The following is a 27,053-nucleotide window of genomic DNA, read 5'->3' as shown; positions in this document are numbered from 1 at the left end:
GGGCAGCTGACCTGAGGTGGGGTCAGGGACTGGGTCAGTCATATGAAGAGAATAAGAAGAAGTTTTGGAAAGAAGTGAAGAGAGTAAGGAAGGCCGGCGCAAGAATTGAAGAGACAGTGAAAGAGGGAAATGGAAGGTTGTTAAAAGGAGAGGAGGCAAGGAAAAGGTGGGCGGAATATTTTGAAAGTTTGCTGAATGTTGAGGATGATAGGGAGGCAGATATAATTGCTGTTCCAGGTGTTGAGGTGCCAGTGATGGGAGATGAGAATGAGAGAGAGATTACAATAGAGGAAGTGAGGAGAGCACTAGATGAAACGAGAGTAGGAAAAGCATCTGGTATGGATGGTGTGAAAGCTGAGATGTTGAAGGAAGGGGGTGAGACTGTACTTGAATGGTTGGTGAGATTGTTTAATGTGTGTTTTGTGTTGTCAATGGTACCAGTAGATTGGGTCTGTGCATGTATTGTACCACTATATAAGGGTAAGGGAGATGTGCATGAGTGTTGTAATTCAAGAGGTATTAGTTTGTTGAGTGTAGTTGGAAAAGTGTATGGTAGAGTACTGATTAATAGGATTAAGGATAAAACAGAAAATGCAATCTTGGAAGTACAGGGTGGTTTTAGAAGAGGTAGGGGTTGTATGAATCAGATTTTTACAGTTAGGCAGATATGCGAGAAATATTTAGCAAAAGGTAAGGAGGTGTATGTTGCGTTTATGGATCTGGAGAAAGCATATGATAGAGTTGATAGGGAAGCAATGTGGAATGTGATGAGGTTATATGGAGTTGGTGGAAGGTTGTTGCAAGCAGTGAAAAGTTTCTACAAAGGTAGTAAAGCATGTGTTAGAATAGGAAATGAAGTGAGCGATTGGTTTCCGGTGAGAGTGGGGCTGAGACAGGGATGTGTGATGTCGCCGTGGTTGTTTAACTTGTATGTTGATGGAGTGGTGAGAGAGGTGAATGCTCGAGTGCTTGGACGAGGATTAAAACTGGTAGGCGAGAATGACCATGAATGGGAGGTAAATCAGTTGTTGTTTGCGGATGATACGGTACTGGTAGCAGACACAGAAGAGAAGCTTGACCGACTAGTGACAGAATTTGGAAGGGTGTGTGAGAGAAGGAAGTTGAGAGTTAATGTGGGTAAGAGTAAGGTTATGAGATGTACGAGAAGTGAAGGTGGTGCAAGGTTGAATGTCATGTTGAATGGAGAGTTACTTGAGGAGGTGGATCAGTTTAAGTACTTGGGGTCTGTTGTTGCAGCAAATGGTGGAGTGGAAGCAGATGTACGTCAGAGAGTCAATGAAGGTTGCAAAGTGTTGGGGGCAGTTAAGGGAGTAGTAAAAAATAGAGGGTTGGGCATGAATGTAAAGAGAGTTCTATATGAGAAAGTGATTGTACCAACTGTGATGTATGGATCGGAGTTGTGGGGAATGAAAGTGATGGAGAGACAGAAATTGAATGTGTTTGAGATGAAGTGTCTAAGGAGTATGGCTGGTATATCCCGAGTTGATAGGGTTAGGAACGAAGTGGTGAGGGAGAGAACGGGTGTAAGAAATGAGTTAGCGGCTAGAGTGGATATGAATGTGTTGAGGTGGTTTGGCCATGTTGAGAGAATGGAAAATGGCTGTCTGCTAAAGAAGGTGATGAATGCAAGAGTTGATGGGAGAAGTACAAGAGGAAGGCCAAGGTTTGGGTGGATGGATGGTGTGAAGAAAGCTCTGGGTGATAGGAGGATAGATGTGAGAGAGGCAAGAGAGCGTGCTAGAAATAGGAATGAATGGCGAGCGATTGTGACGCAGTTCCGGTAGGCCCTGCTGCTTCCTCCGGTGCCTTAGATGACCGCGGAGGTAGCAGCAGTAGGGGACTCAGCAGTATGAAGCTTCATCTGTGGTGGAAATGTGGGAGGTTGGGCTGTGGCACCCTAGCAGTACCAGCTGAACTCGGCTGAGTCCCTGGTTAGGCTGGAGGAACGTAGAGAGTAGAGGTCCCCTTTTTTGTTTTTGTTTCTTGTTGATGTCGGCTACCCCCCAAAATTGGGGGAAGTGCCTTTGGTATATGTATGTATGTATAAGGAAACGTTTCATAAGACAGTCTGTAAAAATTCATGCTTTTTTTTTTAATATAATGCATAATTACACGATTCTATATTGTAATACCACGCCCTACGTACATATCTGGTTCCTAAAGACCATCTGTAAGTAGATTTTCATCCTATAGAGTGACATGAACCCTATATTTGTACTGAACATGAAAAAGTAATTAAATTTTACTATTTTATAAAATTCAGATACAGTACCTATATTAATAAGCTTCCATGTTAAGTACAGTACTATACAGAACTTTATCCTTATACAACGTAGAAACCAACGTAAGGTCGGGTAAAACAGAGTATAGTGGATTTAATTTTCATCTTTCTTCCTCTTATTATGGCATCATTATAATTTCCACTTGTAAGCTATCTGGGCCTATTTCACACATAGTACGACAGTTTTCATCATTCACGTGGAGTAAACAAGTATACTCCAAACAGCATACAAACACTTATCCTACTATCATTTCAGAGACTTGTCTGACCGTCACTGTTCTATAAAAAATTAGGGATAAATTTCCCATAAACTGTACTGTATCTTTTTTCTTACGTTCCTATCAGATCCTCCAGTCCTCTTTCTCCCTCAACTAATTTTTGTCAAAGAACATTTTGTGACTAACAAAATGTACTGGGGGCACTTAAAATGATATTTTGATTATAAAATAAATTTTTGAATATACTTACCCGGTGAATATATAATAGCTGACGTCTCCGGCGGCTCGACAGAAAAACACAAAAACTCGCGAGCGATCGCTATGAAGGTTGCGGGTGTGCCCACCAGCGCCAACTATCGGCCAGATACCGCATATACATGTAAACAGCTCCAGTTCTTCTCATCCCGCTGGGTCTCTATCGGGGAGGAAGGGGGGCCTTTAATTTATATATTCACCGGGTAAGTATATTCAAAAATTTATTTTATAATCAAAATATCATTTTTAAATATTTAACTTAGCCAGTGAATATATAATAGCTGATTCACACCCATGGTGGTGGGTAGAGACCAGAATTAATAAAGTTTACAGCGTATATGCTTAGTTTTTGACAGTTATATCATAACAAAACCCAAATATATATAGGTACCTGGTAAGGAAGTTGACTTAGACGATTACTCTGCCTTGTTAGTCTGTCTTCCTCACGAAGCCCAGCCATCCTCTTAGGATGATGAAAGACTCCCAGGAGCTGAAGTATCAAGGGCTGCAACCCATACAACAGGACCTCATCAAACCCCTAATCTGGGCGCTCTCAAGAAATGACATTTGACCACCCGCCAAATCAACCAGGATGCGAAAGGCTTCTTAGCCTTCCGTACAACCCAAAAACAAGATTAAAAACATTTCAAGAGACAGATTAAAAGGATATTGGAATTAAGGGAATGTAGTGGTAGAACCCTCACCCACTACTGCACTCGCTGCAACGAATGGACCCAGTGTGTAGCAGTCCTCATAAAGAGTCTGGACATCTTTTAAGTAAAATGACGCGAATACCGACTTGCTTCTCCAAAAGGTCGCGTCCATAATACTTTGCAGAGATCTATTTTGCTTAAAGGCCACGGAAGTTGCTATAGCTCTTACTTCGTGCGTCTTAACTTTAAGCAAGCATCGGTCTTTTTCATTCAAGTGAGAATGAGCCTCTCGGATTAAAAATCTGATAAAATATGACAAAGCATTCTTTGACATAGGTAATGATGGTTTCTTAACTGAGCACCATAAGGCCTCAGATCCACCTCGTAAGGACTTAGTACGAGCTAAGTAGAACTTAAGAGCTCTAACTGGACACAGCACTCTTTCAAGTTCGTTGCCTACGATCTCTGACAGGCAAGGTATATCAAAAGACTTAGGCCAAGGACGAGAAGGCAGTTCATTTTTGGCCAGGAAACCAAGTTGAAGTGAACATGTGGCTTTCTCTGTAGAAAAGCCGATGTTCTTACTGAAGGCATGAATTTCACTGACCCTTTTAGCCGAAGCCAAGCACACTAGGAAAAGCGTCTTGAGGGTGAGATCCTTCAGGGAGGCTGAATGTAATGGCTCAAACCTGTCTGACATGAGGAACCTTAGGACCACGTCTAAGTTCCATCCAGGAGTTGCCATACGACGTTCTTAGAGGTCTCGAAAGACTTAAGGAGATCTTGGAGATCTTTATTGTTGGAAAGATCTAAGCCTCTATGTCGAAAGACCGAAGCCAACATGCTCCTGTAGCCCTTAATAGTGGGAGCTGAGAGGGAGCGAACATTTCTCAGATGTAAAAGAAAATCTGCGATTTGGGCTACAGAGGTACTGGAAGAGGACACAGATGCTGACTTGCACCAGTCTCGAAAGACTTCCCACTTCGACTGGTATACTCTGATGGTAGAAGCTCTCCTAGCTCTCGCAATCAAACTGGCTGCCTCCTTCGAAAAGCCTCGAGCTCTTGAGAGTCTTTCGATAGTCTGAAGGCAGTCAGACGAAGCGCGGGGAGGCTTTGATGAACATTCTTTACGTGGGGCTGACGTAAGAGATCTACCCTTAGAGGAAGACTTCTTGGAATGTCTACCAGCCATTGAAGTACCTCGGTGAACCACTCTCTCGCGGGCCAGAGGGGAGCAACCAACGTCAACCTTGTCCCTTCGTGAGAGGCGAACTTCTGCAGTACCTTGTTGACTATCTTGAATGGTGGGAATGCATATAAGTCCAGATGAGACCAATCCAGTAGAAACGCGCCTATGTGGATCGCCTCTGGATCTGGGACTGGTGAGCAATAGATCAGTAACCTTTTGGTCAACGAGGTGGCAAAGAGGTCTATGGTGGGTTGACCCCAAGTCGCCCAAAGACTCTTGCACACGTCCTTGTGGAGGGTCCATTCCGTGGGTATCACCTGACCCCTCCGACTGAGACAGTCTGCCAAGACGTTCAAGTCCCCCTGGATGAATCTCGTCAACAGGGAGATGCCTCGATTTCTTGACCATATGAGAAGGTCCCTTGCGATCACATACAGCGTGTGGGAGTGTGTGCCTCCTTGCTTGGAGATGTACGCCAACGCTGTGGTGTTGTCTGAGTTGACCTCTACCACTTTGTTTCGAAGAATGCTTTCGAATTTCATCAAGGCCAAGTGGACTGCTAATAGCTCCTTGCCGTTGATGTGCATGCTCTTCTGACTTGAGGTCCACAGACCTGAGCATTCCCGACCGTCCAGGGTCGCACCCCAACCCAAATCCGACGCGTCTGAGAACAACACGTGGTTTGGGTTCTTGACTGCTAGGGATAGTCCTTCTCTCAGACTGATATTGCTGTCCCACCAGTTCAGGCATGCCTTTACTGGTTCGGAGACTGGGATTGATACCGTCTCTAAAGTCTTGCCCTTGTTCCAGTGAGAGGCTAGATGGAACTGGAGAGGCCGAAGGTGTAGTCTCCCTAGCGAGACAAACTGCTCCAGGGATGAGAGAGTCCCTACGAGACTCATCCAACTCCTGACTGAACACCGTTCTCTTTTCAGCATTAGTTGGACTTTGAGCAGGGCTTGTTCTATTCGGGTGGCAGACGGAAAAGCCCGAAAAACTGGACTGCGAATCTCCATCCCCAAATATAAAATAGTCTGGGATAGGATCAGTTGGGACTTTTCTAAGTTGACCAAAGGTCCCAACTCCTTGGTCAGACCCAACGTCCAATGTAGATCCTGCAGACAGCGATGACTGGACGATGCTCTGAGAAGCCAGTCGTCCAAGTACAGAAAGGCTCGGATTCCTGATAAATGGAGGAATTTTGCCACATTCCTCATGAGCCTCGTAAACACGAGAGGAGCAGGACTGAGGCCAAAGCACAGGGCTCGAAACTGGTACACCACATTCCTGTAAACAAACCTCAGAAACGGTTGGGAATCCGGGTGTATAGGAATGTGGAAGTACGCATCTCGTAGGTCGAGAGAGACCATCCAGTCTCCCTCTCTGACCGCTGCTAAGACGGACTTCGTGGTCTCCATCGTGAATTTTGTTTTTGTAACAAAAACGTTGAGCGCACTGACGTCTAGCACCGGCCTCCAACCTCCTGTATGCTTTGGGACTAGGAAGAGACGGTTGTAAAACCCCGGTGATTGAAGGTCCGAGACTTTCACCACCGCTCCCTTCTCTAGCAACAGACACTTCTTGATTTAGGGCTTGTCTCTTTGACTCCTCTCGGTACCTGGGAGAGAGGTCTATGGGAGTTGTTACTAGAGGATGTTTGCGTACAAACGGTATTTTGTACCCCTCTTTGAGCAACAGAACAGACTCTTGGTCTGCACCCCTCTTCTCCCAGGCTTGCCAGAAGCTCTTCAAACTGGCACCTACCGCTGTCTGAGGCTGTGGGCAGTCAGACTCTGCCACGGGAGGACTTGGCTCCTCTCTTCTTACCTCTCTTTCCCTCGGCACGAGAGCCTCCCCTGCTGGGAGCTCTGCCACGAAAGGGCGGGATAAATCTAGACGCAGGAGTCTCGATCCTGGGTCTCACAGCAAAGGATGAAGAAGGAGCCCCTTTGCGAGCAGAGGACGCCATCAGGTCATGTGTGTCCTTCTGCACAAGCGAAGCAGCTATATCCTTAACCAGCTGTTGTGGAAACAAGGCCGCTGATAAGGGAGCAAAGAGCAGTTCCGATCTCTGACAGGGAGTAACTCCTGCCGAAAGGAAAGAGCAAAGGGTTTCTCTCTTCTTTAAGACTCCTGACGTAAAGGTGGAGGCGAGCTCATTGGAGCCATCGCGGATGGCTTTGTCCATACAGGACATGATAAGTAAGGAAACATCTTGGTCGGCGGACGAGATCTTCCTACTTAATGCTCCTAATGACCAGTCAAGAAAGTTAAACACTTCAAAGGCCCTGTATACGCCTTTAAGTAGATGGTCAAGGTCCGAGGAGGACCAACAAATCTTCGAGCGTCTCATGGCCAGGCGACGGGGAGAGTCTACGAGGCTTGAGAAGTCACCCTGGGCAGAGGCAGGGACTCCCAAGCCAAGAACTTCTCCCGTGTCATACCAGACGCTCGATCTAGAAGCAAGCTTAGAAGGTGGGAAGGCAAAGGCCGTCTCCCCCAAACTCCTCCTGGTATCCAACCAGTCGCCTAGAAGACGTAAAGCCCTCTTAGAAGAGCGAGAAAGCACTAGCTTAGTAAAGGCTGGCTTGGTAGCAGCTAAGCCTAGAGCAAACTCAGACGGAGGCGAACGAGGAGCAACAGCAACAAAGTGATCTGGAAAAAGATCCTTGAAAATCATCATGATCTTCTTAAAATCCATCGAAGGAGGAACAGCCTTAGGTTCATCTACATCTGAAGGATTATCATCAGGATGAGGATCAGCAACGTCCTCATCTGAAGGAGCTTCGTCCGACAACTGATGAGTCTCAAGCAAGGGAGAGACCTGCCTTGGTGGCAATGCTTGACAAGCAGAGTCCACACGCACCGGAGCATCAGTAGCAGTCCAGGACGCTACGTCATGTAACTGCTTAACAGACTGACTAGCAACAACAACAGGAGCGGGAGGACGCTCGACGTCAACTCGAGACTGCCTAGACTGAGCAGTCAAAACAACTCTTGACTGCGGTGCTTGACGCTCAACGTCAAAACAAGTCAACTTCGCTGGTTGGCGAACGTCCTGAACGTCAACACGAGCATGCGGCAGCGGCTGAACGTCCACAAGCGGCTGAAAGTCAACACGGGACTGCATCGAGTGAGGCTCTACAAAACGTGACTGACGTGACTTTGTAACGTCAACGTCAACAGGACGAGCAAAGGCTCGTTTGGGCGGCTGACGGCCAGGATCTCGATCAGCTAAGCGGCGAGGATCATCGTGAACCTGCTCAGCAGAATAGTCCTCCATAAGAGAGGCAAGCTTATTCTGCATGTCTTGCAGTACAACCCATTTAGGATCAACGGGAATGGGTGCGGTAAGAGACGAGGGTAACGTCTGTGACTGCAAAACATTGCCTACACTAAGACTCTCGGAGCCTGTGTTACGCTTCTGTTTAGGCGGCGAGCAGTCTTCCGATGACTGCACAGGGTCAGAGCTGTCCCAATGGCTACAACCAGGACGCTGGACCTGTCCTGAAGGGACCGACTTTCGCTTTAAGGGTCTCGAAACCTTGCTCCACGGTTTCTTACGCGATAAGCCTTCGGATGACGAGGAGGAAACCGTCTCGCTCGTCTTATGGTAGGGGCGGTCTTGACGAGACACGCCTGAAACCATAGAGGGAACGTCTGTTCGTTGGTTAAAGCCTCTCGAACCCATAAGTCCTACGACATTACTTCTCCCTGGGGCATGGGAGCTTGCAAGAGGTCTCGGACTAGGAGAACGACAGGCACGAACAGACGAACCCTCTGTCGCAACACTGATAACACTTTGCGCACTAATCACTTTCTCCCCACGATTTTCTAATGTGGCACTCTGACACTTTAACTCTTTTACATCCGCCATGAGTTGATTACGGTCCGTAGCTAACGACTCAACTCTCTCGCCCAAAGCTTGAATGGCACGTAACATATCCCGCATTGATGGTTCCTGAGTGCTAGTAGAGGGTTCAGGCACAACTACTACTGGGGAAGGATTAGGTTCAGGGGCATGGGAGGAGGAAAATTCTAACGATCTAGAGGAACTTCTCCTCACCCTATCTCTCTCTAGCTTACGAGAATACTTGTCAAACTCAAGCCAATCGAATTCCGAAAGGCCCACGCACTCATCACACCGATCTCCCAATTGGCAGGTTTTACCCCGACAACTAGAACACACAGTATGTGGGTCGAGAGAGGCCTTTGGAAGACGCTTATTACAATCCCTAGCATTACATTTACGAAATCTAGGAATTGGAGAAGGGTCAGCCATTTTGAAAAGTCAAAGAAAGTCCAAAAACAATCCAAAGTCATCAACAATTAAATCTATCCAAAAAAGAGTTCAAGAGTTTAAGTTGAAGATAAAACACCTGCACTGCGAAAGCTCAAACCAAAAAGAAGTACTTCACCAAGACTGTTGAAAAACTCCAGGTTAACAGCGAGTAATGGAATCAACTTGTCGATCAGACCGACAGAGAAGAACTGGAGCTGTTTACATGTATATGCGGTATCTGGCCGATAGTTGGCGCTGGTGGGCACACCCGCAACCTTCATAGCGATCGCTCGCGAGTTTTTGTGTTTTTCTGTCGAGCCGCCGGAGACGTCAGCTATTATATATTCACCGGCTAAGTTAAATATTTAAAATTACTGGATTTGTACAGAAAACCATTCTCATACAATAAACAATATTTCACATATTTTCAAGGAAGTAATATCGGTAAGATATATACTTACTTACTTATAAAACCAAACAAATATATCAATAACACTTACAGGTTCTTCACCAAGAAGAATTGAATTCACAAGGTACACAAAATCATCAAATGGAGTCATGTTTACCAGCCCGATACTCCTTGACGACACCAAACCTGCAACAATAAAATATAAATAAATACAAGGGGTTCATTAGTACAGTAAAGCATTCTACTGTAATGTGATACTGCAACAATCAATTCCTTGATAAAGTTAAATACTTATGCCTCTTTACAGGAATAAAAAAAGTCAACAGGGTTATGTTTTCCCAAAAAGTACAGTAAAGAGAAATTTTATAAAGAAAATGACTAAGATGAGACAATAATTAAGGACTTGAAAGTAAAGTAAATTGTAATTTTCCTACCTATACTAACCCAAGTTCTTTACATAGGCAATAAAAACTAGAGTAGGTTAGAACACTGCTATAAGAACTTCTCGCGAGGTAACAACCACCATTCTGGTTGTTACAAATAGTAGCAGGGAAGCATCAACAACACCCCACTCACTCACAAACAACCCCCTTTGATTATAGATGGGATTTTCAGGGATAGGCAATGGCTGGTAAAATTTGTGTAAAGAACTCAGGTTTGTTGTAAGAAAAAATCACAAATTTTAAGTACTGTAATTTGTATTTTTCCTAACAGTACTTATCTCGAACTACTTTCTTAGGAGTATCTGGGATCTCCTCCCTAACCGACCAAGAATTTTGCGTAGTTCCCCCTATCTCCGTTTTCCCTTGTCGAATCCCTCGGTGGCGGATGGATACTCGCCCTGAGGCGACCCGGGGTCAGCGCACGAGAGCACGCTACTAGGTCTGTGTCGCCAGTAGGCATATGTTTAAGTATTATTTTGAACTCCTGTAAGACACTCGGGGCAGGATAGGTGGGCAATAACCCGAAAGTAGTTCGAGGTAAGTACTATTAGGAAAAATACAAATAACTTAAAATTTGTGATTTGTTCCAACACGGAGTACTTACCTCGAACTACTTTCTTAAGAGACTTACACTTTAGGAGGTGGGGGAGGACTTACAGGCCGGAAGACCCACCACTACCATCCCAGGACACGGGACCTAGATAGGAGGCTAGGTCTAGACGACACAATGGACAGTCGGGGGAAGCACGGAAAAGTCTACCTTTTGTATAACTCACCTTTATGCATAATCCGGACATGGACTTCCACAACATCCATCTCTCACATGGGAGGAGGAAAGGAAAGGGGGAGTAAGGAGGAAACTTGTGTCCCTTGCAATTACTTCCCTCGGGCTACCCGGGGCTTAGCTTTAAACTTGTTGCATGGCAGAAATCACTGGACCAATGGAGGAGTCCAGGGACTTCCTCGTACAGTCTTTCAGGTAGTGAGCTGTAAAGGTGGACTGCCTGGACCAAGTGCCTGCTCGCATGATTTGACCTACTGCCATGTTGCTATCAAATGCCAAAGAAGTGCTAAGACGTCTAATATCATGGGGTCGCGGGGTACCAGGGACCGCAGACCCATCACTGTCGTAAGCTCTCTTGATGACTTGCCGAAGCCAAAAGGAGATCTTGTTCTTAGACACTGCCCTATTTACTGGGCCTGAAGAGACAAACAGTCTTTTGATGGCCAGCCTGAGTCCTACTAAGGTATTTCCTGACTGTTCTCACTGGGCACAGGAGCAAGTCTTCCGGGTTGTCTGAGTGAGGGATTGCCGGAACCGAGAACTCCACGAACCTTGGGTCCGCAACTGCCGGGTTCTGGGTTTTGGCCACAAATTCAGGCAAAAACTTAAAGGGCAGGTCCTTCCACCCTTTCAAGAGCGAGACCTCGAAAGACAAGCCGAGGAGCTCACTCACACGCTTGGCTGAGGCTAGAGCTAGTAAAAACACTGTCTTGAGGGTGAGGTCTTTATCCAAGATATATTTGAGGGGTTCGAAGGGAGGCCTTGTCAAAACCTTGAGAACCTTGGCCACATCCCACTGCGGCGGCCTAGAGGCCCGTGGGGAGCAAGACTGTTCAAAACTCCTGATGAGCATGGAAATCTGGCTAGAGGCCCCCAGGTCGATGCCTCTGAGTTGAAATACCTGCCCCAGGGCCGTTCGGACCCCCTTGATGGCTGGAATGGAGACCACAGGTCGTCCCTCAGGTGGACCAGGAAGTCTGCAATCCTGTGGACTGATGCATCCAATGGTCTCAGATTCTGTGTGGCACACCACTTCACAAACGTGGCCCACTTGGCCTGGTACACCACGCTCGAGGACTTCCGAAGATACCCTGACATCCTCGAAGTTGTCTTCTCCGAGTATCCTTCCTTCCTTAATAGGCGCTCGATAACCTCCACGCGTGTAGCTGAAGGCACTGAGGGTTTTCGTGAAACCTTCGAAAGTGAGGCTGGTGCAGCAGATCTTTCCTTACTGGCAGGGGCCACGGAGGAAGGGTGGCCAGGTCCTGTAGATCTGCGAACCATTCCCTCTCCGGCCACCAGGGCACTACTAAAGTCATCCTTGTAGCCCTTGATTGTCAGCCTGTTGAGCACCTGCCTGAGAATCCCGAAGGAGGGAAAGGCATATGCGTCGAGTCCGTCCCACGAGTGCTGGAAGGCGTCCTCGAACGCTGCTGCCGGGTCTGGCACAGGAGAACAGAACATGGGGAGCTGAACGTTGAGCCTCGTGGCGAACAGGTCTATTACCAGTGAGCCACACAACTGGAGGACCTCCTGGCCCACTTGTGGGTGTAGGGACCACTCCAACCCCACTACTTGCCTTGCCCTGCCCTGCTGAGGCCATCGGCCAGAACGTTTCTCTTCCCCGGAATGAACCTGGCTGTGAGAATGATGTGGTTCCTCTCAGCCCATTCCAGGATCTGAGACGTGAGGTAGCACAGTTCCCTTGACCTCAATCCTCCGTTTCCTTATGTATGCCACAACGGTGGCGTTGTCTCACATGAGGGCTACTGAGTTTCCCTGAAGGTGATGGGCGAATATTGCGAGGGCCTTTTGAACTGCCAGGAGCTCGAGCAGGTTTATATGGAGGGGTTTCTCCTCCGGAGACCACTTTCCCTCTGCTGTCTCTTCGAGCAGATGGGCTCCCCACACCTCCTTTGACGCGTCTGTGAAGAGCAACATCTCCGGAGGAGCGGACGCGAACGATACCCCCCTTAGGGAGTTCGCCCTGTCAGACCACCAGAGGAGCATGTTCCTAGAGGCCGGAGTCATCCTGACTAAGTCCTGAGGAGGGTCTCCCGGTGACCAGAGGTCCTTCAGGTTCCATTGGACTGGCCTCAGCTTGAGCCTCCCCTGAGGAACTAACTTCTCCAGCGAGACCAGGTGGCCCAAGAGTCTCTGCCAATCCTTGGCTCTCATTGGTGCATTTGTCAGGAATGGTCGTATAATTTGATCCAAGTTGAGAGGGGAATGCCCTTGCTAACTGGGAGTCCAGGACCATCCTTAGGTACGTCATCCTGGTGGTGGGGACTAATTGGGACTTCTCTAAATTGATGGTAACCCCCAGTTCTCTGCAGAACTGTAATAGCTTCGCCCCCTGCTCCTTTAAGGCTGCCTCTGAGGCTGAAAGCAGAAACCAGTCGTCTAGATCAGTGTTTCTCAACGTGGGCCATATGGCCCCCTTGGGGGCCATGAGATTTTTTCAGGGGCCACAAGGCAAAATTTGAAAAATGGGGGGCCATGGGGGCCACAGAAAGTTTAGGACCCACAAAATATATAAATGTGTAATATTTTGAAATAAATCATTAATATGCTTGAGTTTAGTTTGAACATCATTCAATTCAATATACCAGGTAATTTTTGCAGACAGTGAAATATTCAATAATCTCTTCACTCTCTCTCTCTCTCTCTCTAGCTGGCAGAGTGGTAAAAGGCTGAACTATGACCCTTGACAAAAACCATTAACTCTCTCTCTCTCTCTCTCTCTCTCTCTCTCTCTCTCTCTCTCTCTCTCTCTCTCTCTCTCTCTCTCTCTCTCTCTCTCTCTCTCTTCTCTCTCTCTCTCTCTCTCTCTAGCAGGCAGAGTGGTAAAAGACTGAACTATCAAAGATTATGCTGACTGGTAAACTTCCGAACGACAACCATTAAGATGTTTATAAACAATTTTAACAGCAACGGTATATGGGTTATAATATAACCGTTATATTGTTTCTTCTTCAATAATAGATCCGTCTTTCAGTTTAACATAGACTTGCGAGGAAGAGACTTGATTTAAGTTCTACCAAAGAGGTTTGTGAAAGATAACTTTATATCCACATACGTATGTACATACAAACATACATTTATACTTACATACAGTGTACGTACAAACATACATTTATACTTACATACACAGTCTCTTTCATGTACACTCAGTACACACACACACATACTTGTCATGAATTTTATTTATCTATTCACTTTATTTGTTATTGAGGGAGGGGTAAGAGTATCTTTTATGGCTAATAACTTTTGCTTTTTTATTTGCTTGTTTGAATATGTGGAGGGCAATGATTTCCCAGACAATAATAGCGGTACTGAGTTTTAATGAGTTTTGTTTGTTTTTTATTTTAGATAAGCATGACCAGTCCAGCTAAGAAAAAATGCAGACAGTATTCTGTTGAATATCTTGCTTTTGGATTCATTGAATCTCCACAAAATACTACAATGCCTATGTGCCTGCTGTGTATGACCTCACTCTCAAATGAAAGTATGCGTCCCAGCAAACTGAAAAAGCATCTGGAGACTGCACATAAAGACAAGAAAGACAAGCCGCTAGATTTCTTCAAGAAATTACGTGATGAGTTCCAAGGAAGGATGACAGTGAATCATATGTTTACCCAAAAAGTGGCAAAAGTAGACAGAGGGATGTTGGCTTCTTACAAGATAGCAAATTTGATTGCAAAAGCAGGTAAGCCTCATACTATCGGTGAATCTCTGATCATGCCGGCAGTGGCTGTAGTGCTTTCAACAGTCATGAATCAGAGTCCACAAGAGGTAACTAGTGTTATTCCTCTGAGCAACTCCTCAGTATCACGCCGTATTGATGAGATGGCAGCTGATGTTGAAAACCAATTAATCTCAAAACTGCAGGTGAATGATTTCTCGCTTCAACTCGACGAATCAACTTTACCTGATAATTCTGCTCTTTTGATGGCATTTGTGAGGTTTCTTGATGTAGATGAAATATGTCAAGAAATGCTTTTCGCATTGAAATTAACGACTGACACTACAGGAGAATCCATCTTCAAAAAACTTGAGGTCTATTTTGAGGAGAACAACATTCCACTCAAGAACATTGTGGCTTGTGCAACAGATGGCGCTGCTGCTATGATAGGAAGGTATCGGGGATTCAGTGCTTACTTAAAAAAAGCTGTTCCTAATGTCGTTTGTGTGCACTGTGTTGTTCACCGGCAGCACCTGGTTGCCAAAAACCTAGCAGGACGTCTTCATGAAGCACTTGGGCATGTTATCAAGGCTGTCAACTTGATAAAAAGTAGTGCACTGAAAGATCGCCTCTTTCAGCAATTATGTGAAAAGAACAATGAAGAATTTGAAAAACTTGTGTTGCACACAGAAGTCAGGTGGCTTTCTAAAGGTAATTGCCTGAACCGTTTTGTTGCACTTTGGGACAGTGTTATCTCTTTCTTTAGAGGGACAGAACTTGGGCAGAAACTTGTTGATGCAAAGAGTGACATCTTCTACCTGTCTGACATATTTGAAAAGCTAAATGTTCTGAACAAAGAGCTTCAAGGAAATAACTCCACCATGTTTTCCTGCAAGGAGGCAATTACTACATTTAAAGGGAAACTCAAGCTGTTCTGGTTGAACCTTGGAAGACGAGAGTTTGCACAGTTTCCTTCCTTAGCAGTTATATCCACCGATCTGCTTGATGATGACCTAGCAGTGTATGTTGACCATCTGAAGCAGTTGCATAATGATATGGACACTCGCTTCTCTGACCTACTCCAAATGACTGTGCCACACTGGTTTGTGGATCCCTTCATTGCTGATGTATCTGAAAGTTGATGTCACCCTACAAGAAAGTCTCATTGAACTTCAGAATAACACAACAGCTCAAGCAAGGTTCAAGCGTGGAGGACACCAGAAGCTGTGGATGAATCAAGATGTGTATAAGAAGTACCCAATACTCTGGAAAGATGTGAAGTTGCTCTTACTTGCCTTTCCCACGTCTTACTTGGTCGAGACTGGTTTCAGTCGGGTGATGTACCTGCTGTCAAAGACACGAAATCGCCTTGACATAGAAAAAAAAAGAGGCGATTTACGTCTCTCTCTGACAGCTTTCAAGCCAAACATTGACAAGTTGGCAGCCTTGCATCAGTCACAGGGATCCCACTGAAACCTTTCAAGATAAAGCCAATTGTACCTACATGTATTCCTTGTTTTTTTATTCCTTTTGTAAATAGATAAGTGTTCAAATAAAATATTTTTCCAATTAATATTGGTATTTGATTCATGCCTGAAATTAGTGTTTTGAGTACATGGTACTACTCAAACTAGAACCATTAATATACCTTCCCTAGGCGTATTAAGGTGATGGACGGAAGGCGGGTGTGTGTGTGTGGGGGGGGGGGTAAGAACTCAGAGTTGGCATGGAGGGGCCACAACAACTTGCACTGGATTGAAGGGGGCCACCACCAGAAAAAGGTTGAGAAACAGTGGTCTAGATACCTGATCAGCCTGATGCCCTGCTTGTGTGACCAGGCTGATACTACGGTGAACACCCTCGTGAACACCTGAGGGACCGTTGACAGGCCGAAGCAGAGGGTCCTGAACTGCAGAGACTGGGAACTTCCTGCTGGAGGGGTGTACGGGGATCTGAAAGTAGGCGTCCTTGAGATCCAGGGACATCATGAAATCCCCTTCTCTCAAGGCTGCCAGAACTGACTTCGGCGTATCCATCTTGAAGGACGTCTTTTTGATAAACTTGTTCAGGGCCGGGAGGTCGATGACTGGTCTCCATCCTCCCGTAGCTTTCTCTACCAGGAAGAGCCTGCTGTAAAACCCAGGGGACGATTCCTGGACGGGTTGCAGTGCTCCCATGTTCAACATGGCTGACACCTCTTCCTGCAAGGCTGCTCTCTTCTTGTGATCCTTGGGTGCCAGCCACTCTGCCCGATGTTCGGGAATCAGAGGGGGCGGGTCTGTCAGGAAGGGAATCCTGTATCCCTCCCTGAGGACTGTCACGGAACACGGGTCCGCACCGTTGTCCCGCCATGCTTGCCAATAACGTTTGAGGCATCCCCCCACCTGTGGCGTAGGAAGGTGTAGGGGGCCTCCCTTCCTATCTCTTTCTGGGGAGACGGTTTGAGTGACCTCGTCTTGAGCCGGCGTATTTCTGCCTAAAGGAGGCTTGGGCTGGGGCACTACTTCTGCGGGAGGGCCGCGGGGTTTGATGCCAGGAAGGGGAGGGGGCCTCCTGTCTAGCTGGTGGCGTAGGTGGGTAGGCCCCGTCCACCGATGGTCTCCTATGGGGAAGGCGTCTTGCCGCTGACTGTCTGGGCTCCGTAGAGTCTTTAAGCTTCCCCACTCTCTCCATCATTTCTGCTACTGTCTGAAGGGGAACAAGGTCTCACCCCACACCGGAGCATTTCTCAAGAACTTTGCCTCCAATCGGGAAGTCTACGGGGGAGCCTGTTAAGAATCGTATCTCTCCTCCTCAACACCCAGTCTGCCGTCAGGGTCAGGGACTGGAATGTAAGAAACTTCATGGCCTTTCCTCCCGAACGGACGAGTTGCTGTAGTAGGGCCTGATTCTTCGGCACTGAGAGATCGTGGGAGAGCTGGAACCCTGCCAGGGTGCATGCCCCCCAGTCCAGCCAGGAGGTCCCATTTACGATATCCTGTGATGTGTCCTCCATCATAGCGGCCTCCGCCTGTGAGCAGACCACTGGGGCAGTAAGGCTCCTGCCATCTGCACTGCCCTGGTTTAACGTCGCGACGATTTCTTCCAACGTCTGAGGTCCCGCATGACGCCCGTCTGGCACATAAAACTTTTTCTAGGTCCTCAGTCCAGGCAGAAGCTTGAAGGACCCTTGGGCTCTTAGGGAGTTCTTGTGCCCTGCGACATACCAGTCGACGTGGTCCATGCCCAGGGCCTCGTCCGGAGCCAAAGGTAGGGTCAAGGATGGTTTCTGTTGTACTGGATTGTCTACCATCCTTCCCAAACCCAAAAGCCACGCCTGCTCTGATGACGGTTTAGGCTCGTCTAGCCTGTGGTGGTGCCGGATCAGTGCCAGGACCTTCCTGTAGGAGGACACTTCATCAGGGGAACATTCGCCAGTGTCCAATAAGCCCTCTACCACTTTATCCTCCGTGTCGGCTGTATCCTCGATCATGGATGGATCCGTAGGGGCGGCCGTATCCATTACCTCCGGCCGGCTCGACGGAGTGGTTGCCTCCATCACGGATGGAGCCGCCGGGGCGGAGGTAGCCATCATGGGTCTACCTCCTCCCGGGGGAATCCGTGGAGAGTAACTGTCCTGTTGTGCCAGCGGCTGCATCCGATGAGACTTTGGGCGTGGGCACCATGCTGCCGGGCCGAGCCAGCGGCTGCCTCCGCTGGACAGATGGAGCCGGTGACTTGCCGGGCAAGGGCAAGGGAAAGTTAAAGTGTGCCAACGGCTGCATCCGACACGTGGACGGAGCCGAAGAGACACTGGGCAAGAGCGCGAAAGCGGCTCCAGCGGCCACCGAGGCAGGCACTGGAGCGGCAAGAGCCCTGTTCGATCCACTTTAACCCACTTCCTCCTGGAAGAATTCCTCTTTTTGTTCTTCCTCCTCGTAACCTTGGCCTTCTTCCTCGAAGGGCCTGCATTTGAGCTTGACTTCTTCCTCTTAAGACCTCTTTCTCTTCTTTCTTGTCTCCCGGCCGCTGGAGTCCTCCGGCGATGACGAGCTGTAGGACGAGGAGACGTCCGAGGTAGATGAAGAGGAATAGGAACTATCCGAGTCCTCTGTGTCTTCTGCCAACAACCCAGGGGATTGTAATTGTGCTACCGGGGTGACGGGTTGCATGAAGTCCGGCGGTAGAGAAGCTGAAGGCGCCGGGGGCGTGCGTAGTGCCACGCGTGAGGCAAACCAGCCTGAAAACTCCTCATCCTGCCGCATGGGTGACCTGAAAGGCGTCCTTGGCGCCGTCCACACAATGGAGTCTGGGTCTGAAGAGCACGTGGCTTGCCTTTCTTTGTCCAGCCCGTCTCCGGAAACCGCTGTTCCTGAAAAGCACTGCAACGAAGAAGGAGCTGTTCCTGACGTTCCCCACACCGGGTCTTCACTCGAGACGGGTCCTGCGGGCACCAGAACCTCGTCTACGGAACACACTTCCGTCACACTAGCAGACTCCCCACTCATCTGCGTAGGCACAATACAATTAGCATCAATGACATCAGACTCATGGGGAACGGCAATGGGCCGTTTCCCCTCAACGGACTTACCTCGTCCCCTACTCTGGGTAGGGGAAGGGGAAGGAGAACCTCTCTACGAAGGAGCTGAAGGCGACGCCAACGGTGAGCTGATACCCGGCTTCCTAGGAGACCAAATCGACGCGTTTTTCTTCTTTGTTGCGTACAAGGTCCACTGCAACTCCGGCCATGAAGCACACTCCGGACACGTGGAGGCAGGCGAGCACACTCTGCCTCTACACGAGGAGCACAACGTGTGCGGATTGACATCGGGCTTTGAAAGCCAAGTCCCGCATGACTTACCGGCCTTGGGCCCGGGACAACGACGTTGGGATTCCATACAGAAATACACAAGCAACACAAGGAAAGGATGTAAATGGGAAAGCACAAAGGGAACACGTAGAACACAATGGTGGGTCGGACAGGATGTGAGACAGCGATGAGATGTTATCTACGCCGCGACCAGATGCTTACTGGCAACACAAGACCTAGTAGCGTCCTCTCGTGCGCTGACCCCGGGTCGCCTCAGGGCAAGTATCCATCCACCACGGAGGGACCCGACAAGGGAAGACGGAGATAGAGGGAACTACGCAAATTTCTTGATCGGTTAGGGAGGAGATCCCAGATACTCCTAAGAAAGTAGTTCGAGGTAAGTACTCCGTGTTGGAACAAATACAAATTGCTTTCAAATTTGTCATGTTCCAACACAAAATAAACCAGCATTCTATTCATAGGAGACTAACCCTATGGTGGGTGGCAGTACTCTTTCCAACTGGATGGAACTTCAAATATCCGGGATGGCTACATCTGAGCAAGATAATGTGATGAGCATCCTGACGCCTCGTTAACCAGTGGTATTACAGGTATTATGGCAAAAGGTCAACGGCTTTTGCAAGGTGGGAAGTGAGTGAAGAATACTAATGGGACAGAGGCTAGGTAATATATAAGCAATAGGTTTGCGAATATACACACTGGTCGTTTACCCATACCTCATCTCCCCATAAAAGGAGAATGAGGACGTAACCAAAATATCACCATATATCATAGCTAAGCAGCTACATGGGGCTTCCCTGCTGTATAATTGAGATCCAGCTGATTGAGAAGACATGATTTGCCCCAAGATGGTTAGATGAAGAAAGGACAAGAGGCCAATCATTCTTTCCATTCATCCCAGACTAAATCCATAACCTGAGTCCTCAACTAACTGCTAATAGTCCTGTGAGGGAGCAAACCAGAGGTCCTAGAGAAAAAGTATCTAGGGACCTGTGTGTCACTAACCCCAAACCCTGACCACAGTGTGTTCTGTCCTTTAGTCTGGTAACCAGGATCCAGGGAGAACATAGATTCAATCCGTCATTAAAATGATCTACTCCGGAGTTCCTGTATCTCAGGTTCCATACTCCTATTTGCCATATAGATGTTGGTCTAACCTGGTGGTCTGACCTGGAGATACAGCAAGGTTTTCTAGTTAAACAAAACCAGGATGGCTCTGGAGTCCCTGTAGTTGCCTTCAATGTCCTGATAGACCTGGTTCCAGGAGACACCTGCTGCACCACACAACCTCAGAGATCGAAAAGTACCAGCACATTAATCTCTTGGAGATGAGGGCCCCCTCCCTGGCCCTTCAACAGTTCCATCAGTTCCTGGTGGGCCACTCAGTGGTGATGATGAGCAACAACACCACAGTAGTGGCTTGCATCAACAAGCAAGGCGGTACTTTTTCGCAGCCCCTGTCCCAACTGGCATGATAAATACCTAGATAGGCAAAGTCCATTCTGTAACACTATCAGCTCACTACATTTCTGGCAAAAGGAATGTGCTCGCAGACATGAACAGAGAGACTCAGATAGTGGGTTTCGAATTATCTTTAAATCATCTAGTAGCCAACAAAGTACTGAATTTGCGGGGTTCTTCGACAGTGGATCTCTTCGCAACGGCCCTGAACTTCAGGCTCTCGTTGTACTGCTCCCCGGTCCCAGACCCCAAGGCTCTCTGGCAAGATGTATTCCTCTCAATAACCCTCATAGCTCCACTATGGCATGATGTAGAATGGTTCCCAGATCTTCTGCAACTCTTGACGGAGCTTCCAAAAAAATTATCCTCCACAGCACGATCTGCTCAGACAACCACACGCCAACACCTTACACTAAACGTAGCTTCGCTTCGACTTCACACCTGGAGACTATCCAGCATCTCCTCTCTCAGAGAGGCTTTTTGCAACAAGTTGCGAAAAGGATGTCTGGACATATGCGAAAATCATCAGCCTCAGTCTACAGGTGAAGTGGAATGTCTTTTGTGGTTGGTGTCGTGGAAGGGGTATCCCTCCACTCGATGTCACTACTGTATTCCAGCAATAGCGGAGTTCTTCGTATATCTCCGAGAGGAAATGCTCCTCTCAGTCTTGGCAGTAAAAGGCTATGCCTCAGCCTTGAGTCTTGCCTTTAGACTGGAAGGAGTAGACATTTCCTCTTCGCTGGACCTTTCACTCCTAATACAGAGCTATGAAATTACCTGTCCCCAATCAGAAATGAGACCTCCTCCTTGGAGCATGGTTCCTGTCCCCAGTCACAAGTGAGACCTCCTCCTTGGAATGGGGTTCAGGTTCTTCAGTCCCTTAAAGGACCTCCCTACAATGCATTACCCCAGGCAACAGATCGCCACCTCACATGGAAGTCGGTGTTCCTACTCACTTTAGCTTCGGCCAAGACAGTCAGCAAACTTCATGGTCTCTAGTATGACATCGCCCATTCAAGGGGATGGTGAGAGACAAGCTTCAGCTTCATTCCAGAGTTTGTAGCCAAGACTCGAAATCCGAGGGTAGCTGATCCGAGATTCAACTTCTTCCGGATAACGATTCTGTTCTGTAACCGATGACCCAGATCACCTGTTACTATGTCCAGTAAGGAGTTTGAAGCTCTACTTCACGAGAACAGCAGCAGCTCGGCCACAGGTACCTTCACTTTTCATCAGCACAGGGAGGATTAAGAGGATTAACACTAAAAACACCTTTCAGCATGGAATCGCAAGGTCATTGACTAAGCACTGAATCCAGATCCTCCTCCAACACGTCAACCCTGAGCTTATGATGTCAGGGGCATCGCTACATTTCTGGCCTTCAAGCATAACTACTTTGTAGTGCAGGTTCTACAAGAAGGCGTGTGAAAATGTCTCTACATTTACCACCCACTACCTGCAAGATATGACACACAGGAGACTCAATACCTTCTGTTCTCTATTGGTCCTGTATTGGCTGGACAACAACTGGTTTTATACTTCAAGCTCCTTAATGGACAAGTAGCAGAAGGTTGAGGGAATTGGTTGTCCAGTTTTAGTCTGAGTGAATGTAAAGGAATGACTGACTTTTTCTTTTCTTCATCCTCCCCTCTCTTGGAGAAATCTGTATCCAGGGTCCTCTGCATAGCTGACCTCAAACCAATACAGGTAAACCATTGCTCCCTTATGTATCCTAGTATTGTGTCAATACTGTTGTATCCCCATACCCTGGCAAGGTGGTATTGGGAACACCTTGGGGGCTTCAAACGACTCCTATGACTCTGAAAAAATCTTACCTTGACAGTCACATTGCTAGTATCTCTACACACACACAGCTTGCGTAGGCCGGAGATCTTGCATAGCAAGGTTAGCAAGGTGTTAGTGTTTCCTTCTTTTGGTGCTAACACACACAAAAGAGGAATCCCTTAGTAAAGCCAAAAGGCCAGATTGGCAGGGATGTCCACACTCCTAAAGGGTGAGTCGTACCCTATAAATAGCGCAGGTTTGTATTCAAGTTATGGAACAAATGAAAAATTTGGAAATATTTTGTATTTTTCCCAACAATACAAACCTTTAGCTATTTATACAGATTTTCCCACCAACCCCGGCCTCCTTGAAGTCCTACCAACAAGCAAAGTGAAGTAAAATCACAGGCGTGCGAGTGAGAGGGTTAGCTACTACACCCAACTCGCTCCCCGCTAATGGCTCATCCTTTCACCTTTGCCATAAGTAAAACATCTATAAATTGCTAAAGGTTTGTATCATTAGAAAAAATACAAATTATTTCTAAATTTGTCATATCAACGGTAAGTGATTCCGAGATTCTGTATCATAGGTCAAACTAGGGAACAGGAGTCACATGGAAGACAAGGTCACCTGTAGGCACCCAAGCTTAGGTTAAGCGGGTGTGGTTAGATTACGACACTCCCGTTTTTCCCCGCCCAATAACCTAATCCCTGATTTCCTCTGAAATGCAAGACCTGTATTTATCAAACTGGTTTTGATTTGGTTTATAGAGATCTACATTTAATTTGGGGGGTGCTTCCCCAACCAGAAACCCAGGTTTCTCACTGGGATCTTACATAGGGGTTTGGGAAATGGAAAACAAGTGCTTTCCACCAACAACAATGGTCAGAGATGCATAATAGACACCAAACCCAGTTATAGATATTTATGGTTCATGCATTCTGTACTACATTATAAGACACATACCATTACCCAGTTAGTACAATCAGTCCCCAAGCTTCTTTTCTACGGCATCTTGAATTGAATACTTAGAATGACTAAGTGAATGTTATTTACATTTACAAGTGAAAATATAAGGTGCATTGTGTGGATACAGGACCTGACGAAGAAACAAAACTGAAAAAACGTTACCCACTAAAACTAACAGTAGCCCACCACACCCTCATAATCACAGTAAAAAGACCTTAGGTCTTGATTGGTTTTAAAAATTTTTCTGATGCCTATTTTGTTGTTATTAGCCTAATGTCTTTTAGGAATGGTAATTATATAATACTTGAATAATTTCAGGCCAAACAGAAAATTGTTATAAGGAATGGACTAGTACTCGCCTGTTTGCCGTATTTTGTTTGTATATAATAGGGCCCTTTTGGACAAATTGGAACTTGCCAATGGTGGCGAGTTAAATGAAATTTAACCAATCTTTGTGCTGAAGTCTTCAGATGCTGTCATAATCCAGCCAGTTTTTAGGACGTGCTTGTTCTTCAGTTTGTGTGTGGATTAAAATATTATGCTTTGTTTTTGTTGTTTCCCAATCCAAAAACCAGTTTCCCACTGGGAACTCCCATAATTGTTATATGGGGGAGTGGGAAAACAAACGCCTGTTTTGCACTTACAATAAGTCAAAAATGCATAATGCTAAAGATAACTGACTGGAAAACCCTAAGACTCGTGTATGTGGCATTAAATTACTATATCACAAATTAACCGATATAATTTTAGGAGCATAAAAAAATGGTGAAAGGGATAAACAGAAGCGAAGAGTTCGCCTCCTGAGTAATGGTCAACAACGCACAGCATGAAAAACAGGTTAGCAGCATCAAAACTAATGACACATGGGTTTGTCAGGGCTTTAAAAACATAATGCAGTTGAAAGTATAAAATGACAATAATTACAAGAAACAAACCAGGATTGTTTCCCCCCACCGTAGGCCTATCCAATGCAGCGGACCTTTTGGGATACCGTAAGCCACGGCATTATGCTTTCCACCCAACACAGACCGTATTATGTATATGCATAAAGTCATTATAAATTTTTCATATCAATGCAGCACTTACGGTATCTACAGGAGATTAAGGTGTTAGCAAAGAACCGAAAGCGATAACATAACGAAACGGACAGCACTTTCTTCGGTTTACCCTAATCGGTCCCGAAGTTCCCAACTGCAAATATAGAGTTCTTAACAAACACTACGAATATTGTGTCACTTTTTTAAACAATAGTGTCCAAATAAGCATAAAAATTGTACGTAATTGTATTAAAATTCATTTTTAAAAATAAAATGTAAGATTTATGGGTGTTTACTTCATATTTGGGATCTATTTAATTTTATTAAGAAATACCATAATCTTTCGCCTTGAAATGGGTTGTCGCACTTGTCGGTGGGTAACTGAAGAGAACCGAGAGGGCATATTAGATATTTATTATCATTATTACTATAATCGTCAATTTCATTACTGTTATTATTATTATTATTATTATTATTATTATTATTATTATTATTATTATTATTATTATTATTATTATTATATTATCATTTTTATTATTATTATCATTATTATTATTATTATTATTATTGTTATTGTTGTTCTTTGGAGCTATCTTGAGAAATCATCTAATTTTGGAAATAAGAACAATTGCAATTACCATAGTTGTCGTTGTTGTTCTTATCGTCATCAATTTCATTTCTAATATTTTGATTATCGTTAAGAGTACTCTACAAAACAGGATCGATTTCACACGATTGCTGCATCAATAGCGTTAATTTAACTGATATATTTTCGATGGGTCTATGTTCTCCTCAATAATACTATATTTCAACAACAGTTGTGTTATATTTGAGTCTACCACTACTCCCCACCTGAGAATAATCACCTATAACCAAATACTCCACTTACTCATTCTATAACTACTTTCCAATTGAGAATGATAATCTATAACCAAAAAACCGTATTCAGTCTCCCAAATGACCCTCTAGTGTCTAGCGGTTCTGTTTTGTACTCTGAATTTTCTTCAGCTGATAATTTGGTAAGCCATAGAACAGTGAGTTGCAGTAATAAATTCATGAAAATATGTGGTGATTAATGAGTATGCCCATAGATTTTTCATTTAAGTATTTACTAATAAATGCTATGTTTTTAATGTGATACTTACAATTTCTTACCATGATATTTATATGTTCATTCATTGTCAGTCTATCATCCATGATTACTCCAAGATTTCTGACGGATTTCTTTAGGCCAATGGTCGATTGACCTATTTCAATTCTTTAGGAGCATTCGATTCTTTTTATATCTTTTGCATTTCCAAAAATAATACATTCACTTTTATCTTCATTGAGCTTGAGTTTTTTTGTTAACATCCAAGCCTTAATGTCATTCATTATTTTATGTATCTTTCTTTTAGCTTCATCAACTGATGCTATTGGGAAATAGAATTGTGTATCATCAGCGTATATTTTAAACTTAACTCTGTGAGTTTCAAGTATATTTGCCAGTTCAATCGTGTAAATTTAAAACAGGAGAGGACCTAGTACACTGCCTTGAGGCACTCCTCTGGTTAGTTTTCTTGTCTCAGATTCAACATTTGATATTACTACTTTAACTTTGCGGTTTTCAAGATAACTCACAAACCAGTCATATGCTCGTTCTACAATGCCCACAGCTTTAAGGTCTTCCATCGGATGATTGAGCCTTAATATGACCAAAAGGGACAAACCATCTATGACTGACAAGTGCACTCACTCAGTCTACCACTACTCTCCACTTGAAAATTAATAGGCAGAGAGTAGTGGTAGATTGAATGAGTAGGGTTCTCAGTTATATGTTCTGGAGTTTTTGGCTAGATTGGGGCTCGACCGTCTATAACAAACAATCCAAGTCATTCAATTTGATACTAATCTTCACAATACCCCATTTCTTAAGTGGGGAGTAGTGGCCGAGTGAGTGAGTGGGGTTGCTAGTTAAAGATGGCAATTTTTAAGAGGAGAGCAATGGCCAAGTTAGTGGAATTAACAGTTATAGATAGCTTGATTCTCATGACTAGATTAGTGTTCAACCATCTATAACCAACAACCCTACTTAATCAATCTGTCAGTACTCTGCGTCTTAAAATAGCCATTATTCTCGAAAGTAGAGCAAGGGCAGACAGAGTGAGTAGAGTTGTTGGTTACAGATGGTTAAGACCCACTCTGGCCAAAGGACCAAACTATCTATAAGCAACATCCCCATTCAATCAGTCTACCCCTACTCTCCATTTGAAAAGGATCATATATAATGAACAACTCTATCCACTCAATCTGCCACCACTCTCCACTATAGAATGACCATCTATAACCAACAACCCCACTCACTCAGTGTGCCACTATCCTGCACTTGAGAAGAACCGACCAGTCGAGAGAGAGAGAGAGAGAGAGAGAGAGAGAGAGAGAGAGAGAGAGAGAGAGAGAGAGAGAGAGAGAGAGAGAGAGAGAGAATGGGTGAATGGATTGGTTATAGATGGCTTAACCCATATTTGGTCTAATGGCCTATATGTTCACTACTTTCCACTTGAAAATTGCCATCTATAACCAACAACACCATTTATTTCATGTTAGTAATTTCCACTAAAAATGACAATCTATAACCAACACTGCAACTACTCTCCACATGAGAATGACCATCTACAACCAACAACCCCTCGCTCAGTTTTCCACTGATCTTTACTTGAGAATGATCAGTTGTTTTTAAGTAGAGGATAAGTGACAGACTTGGTGAGTGGGCTTGTTGACTATAGGTGG

At 45.6% G+C, this 27,053-nt stretch overlaps 1 protein-coding gene across 2 annotated transcripts in view; it reads right to left on the bottom strand.

Annotated features, from left to right (window-relative positions):
• The window catches only part of LOC137641590 (uncharacterized), a 57,280-nt gene extending 32,829 nt beyond the window's left edge, over positions 1-24,451 (bottom strand). Inside the window, exons 1-2 of one of the 2 annotated variants that reach the window (XM_068374297.1) lie at positions 24,332-24,451; positions 9,402-9,495 (exon numbers count right to left, since the gene is read on the bottom strand). In XM_068374297.1, the coding sequence (XP_068230398.1) occupies positions 9,402-9,461 (60 nt within the window). In that variant the 5' untranslated portion in view covers positions 9,462-9,495; positions 24,332-24,451. Of the gene's footprint in view, positions 1-9,401; positions 9,497-24,182; positions 24,246-24,331 lie in introns of those variants that run through there. The other variant, XM_068374298.1, reaches the window with a different exon arrangement.
• Between the last annotated feature and the right edge of the window lie 2,602 nt (positions 24,452-27,053).

This window comes from Palaemon carinicauda, chromosome 5, assembly GCF_036898095.1.
Source record: "Palaemon carinicauda isolate YSFRI2023 chromosome 5, ASM3689809v2, whole genome shotgun sequence".
In the NCBI taxonomy this organism is placed as follows: Eukaryota; Metazoa; Arthropoda; class Malacostraca; order Decapoda; family Palaemonidae; genus Palaemon; species Palaemon carinicauda.
This window is presented reverse-complemented; position numbering and strand designations above follow the sequence as displayed.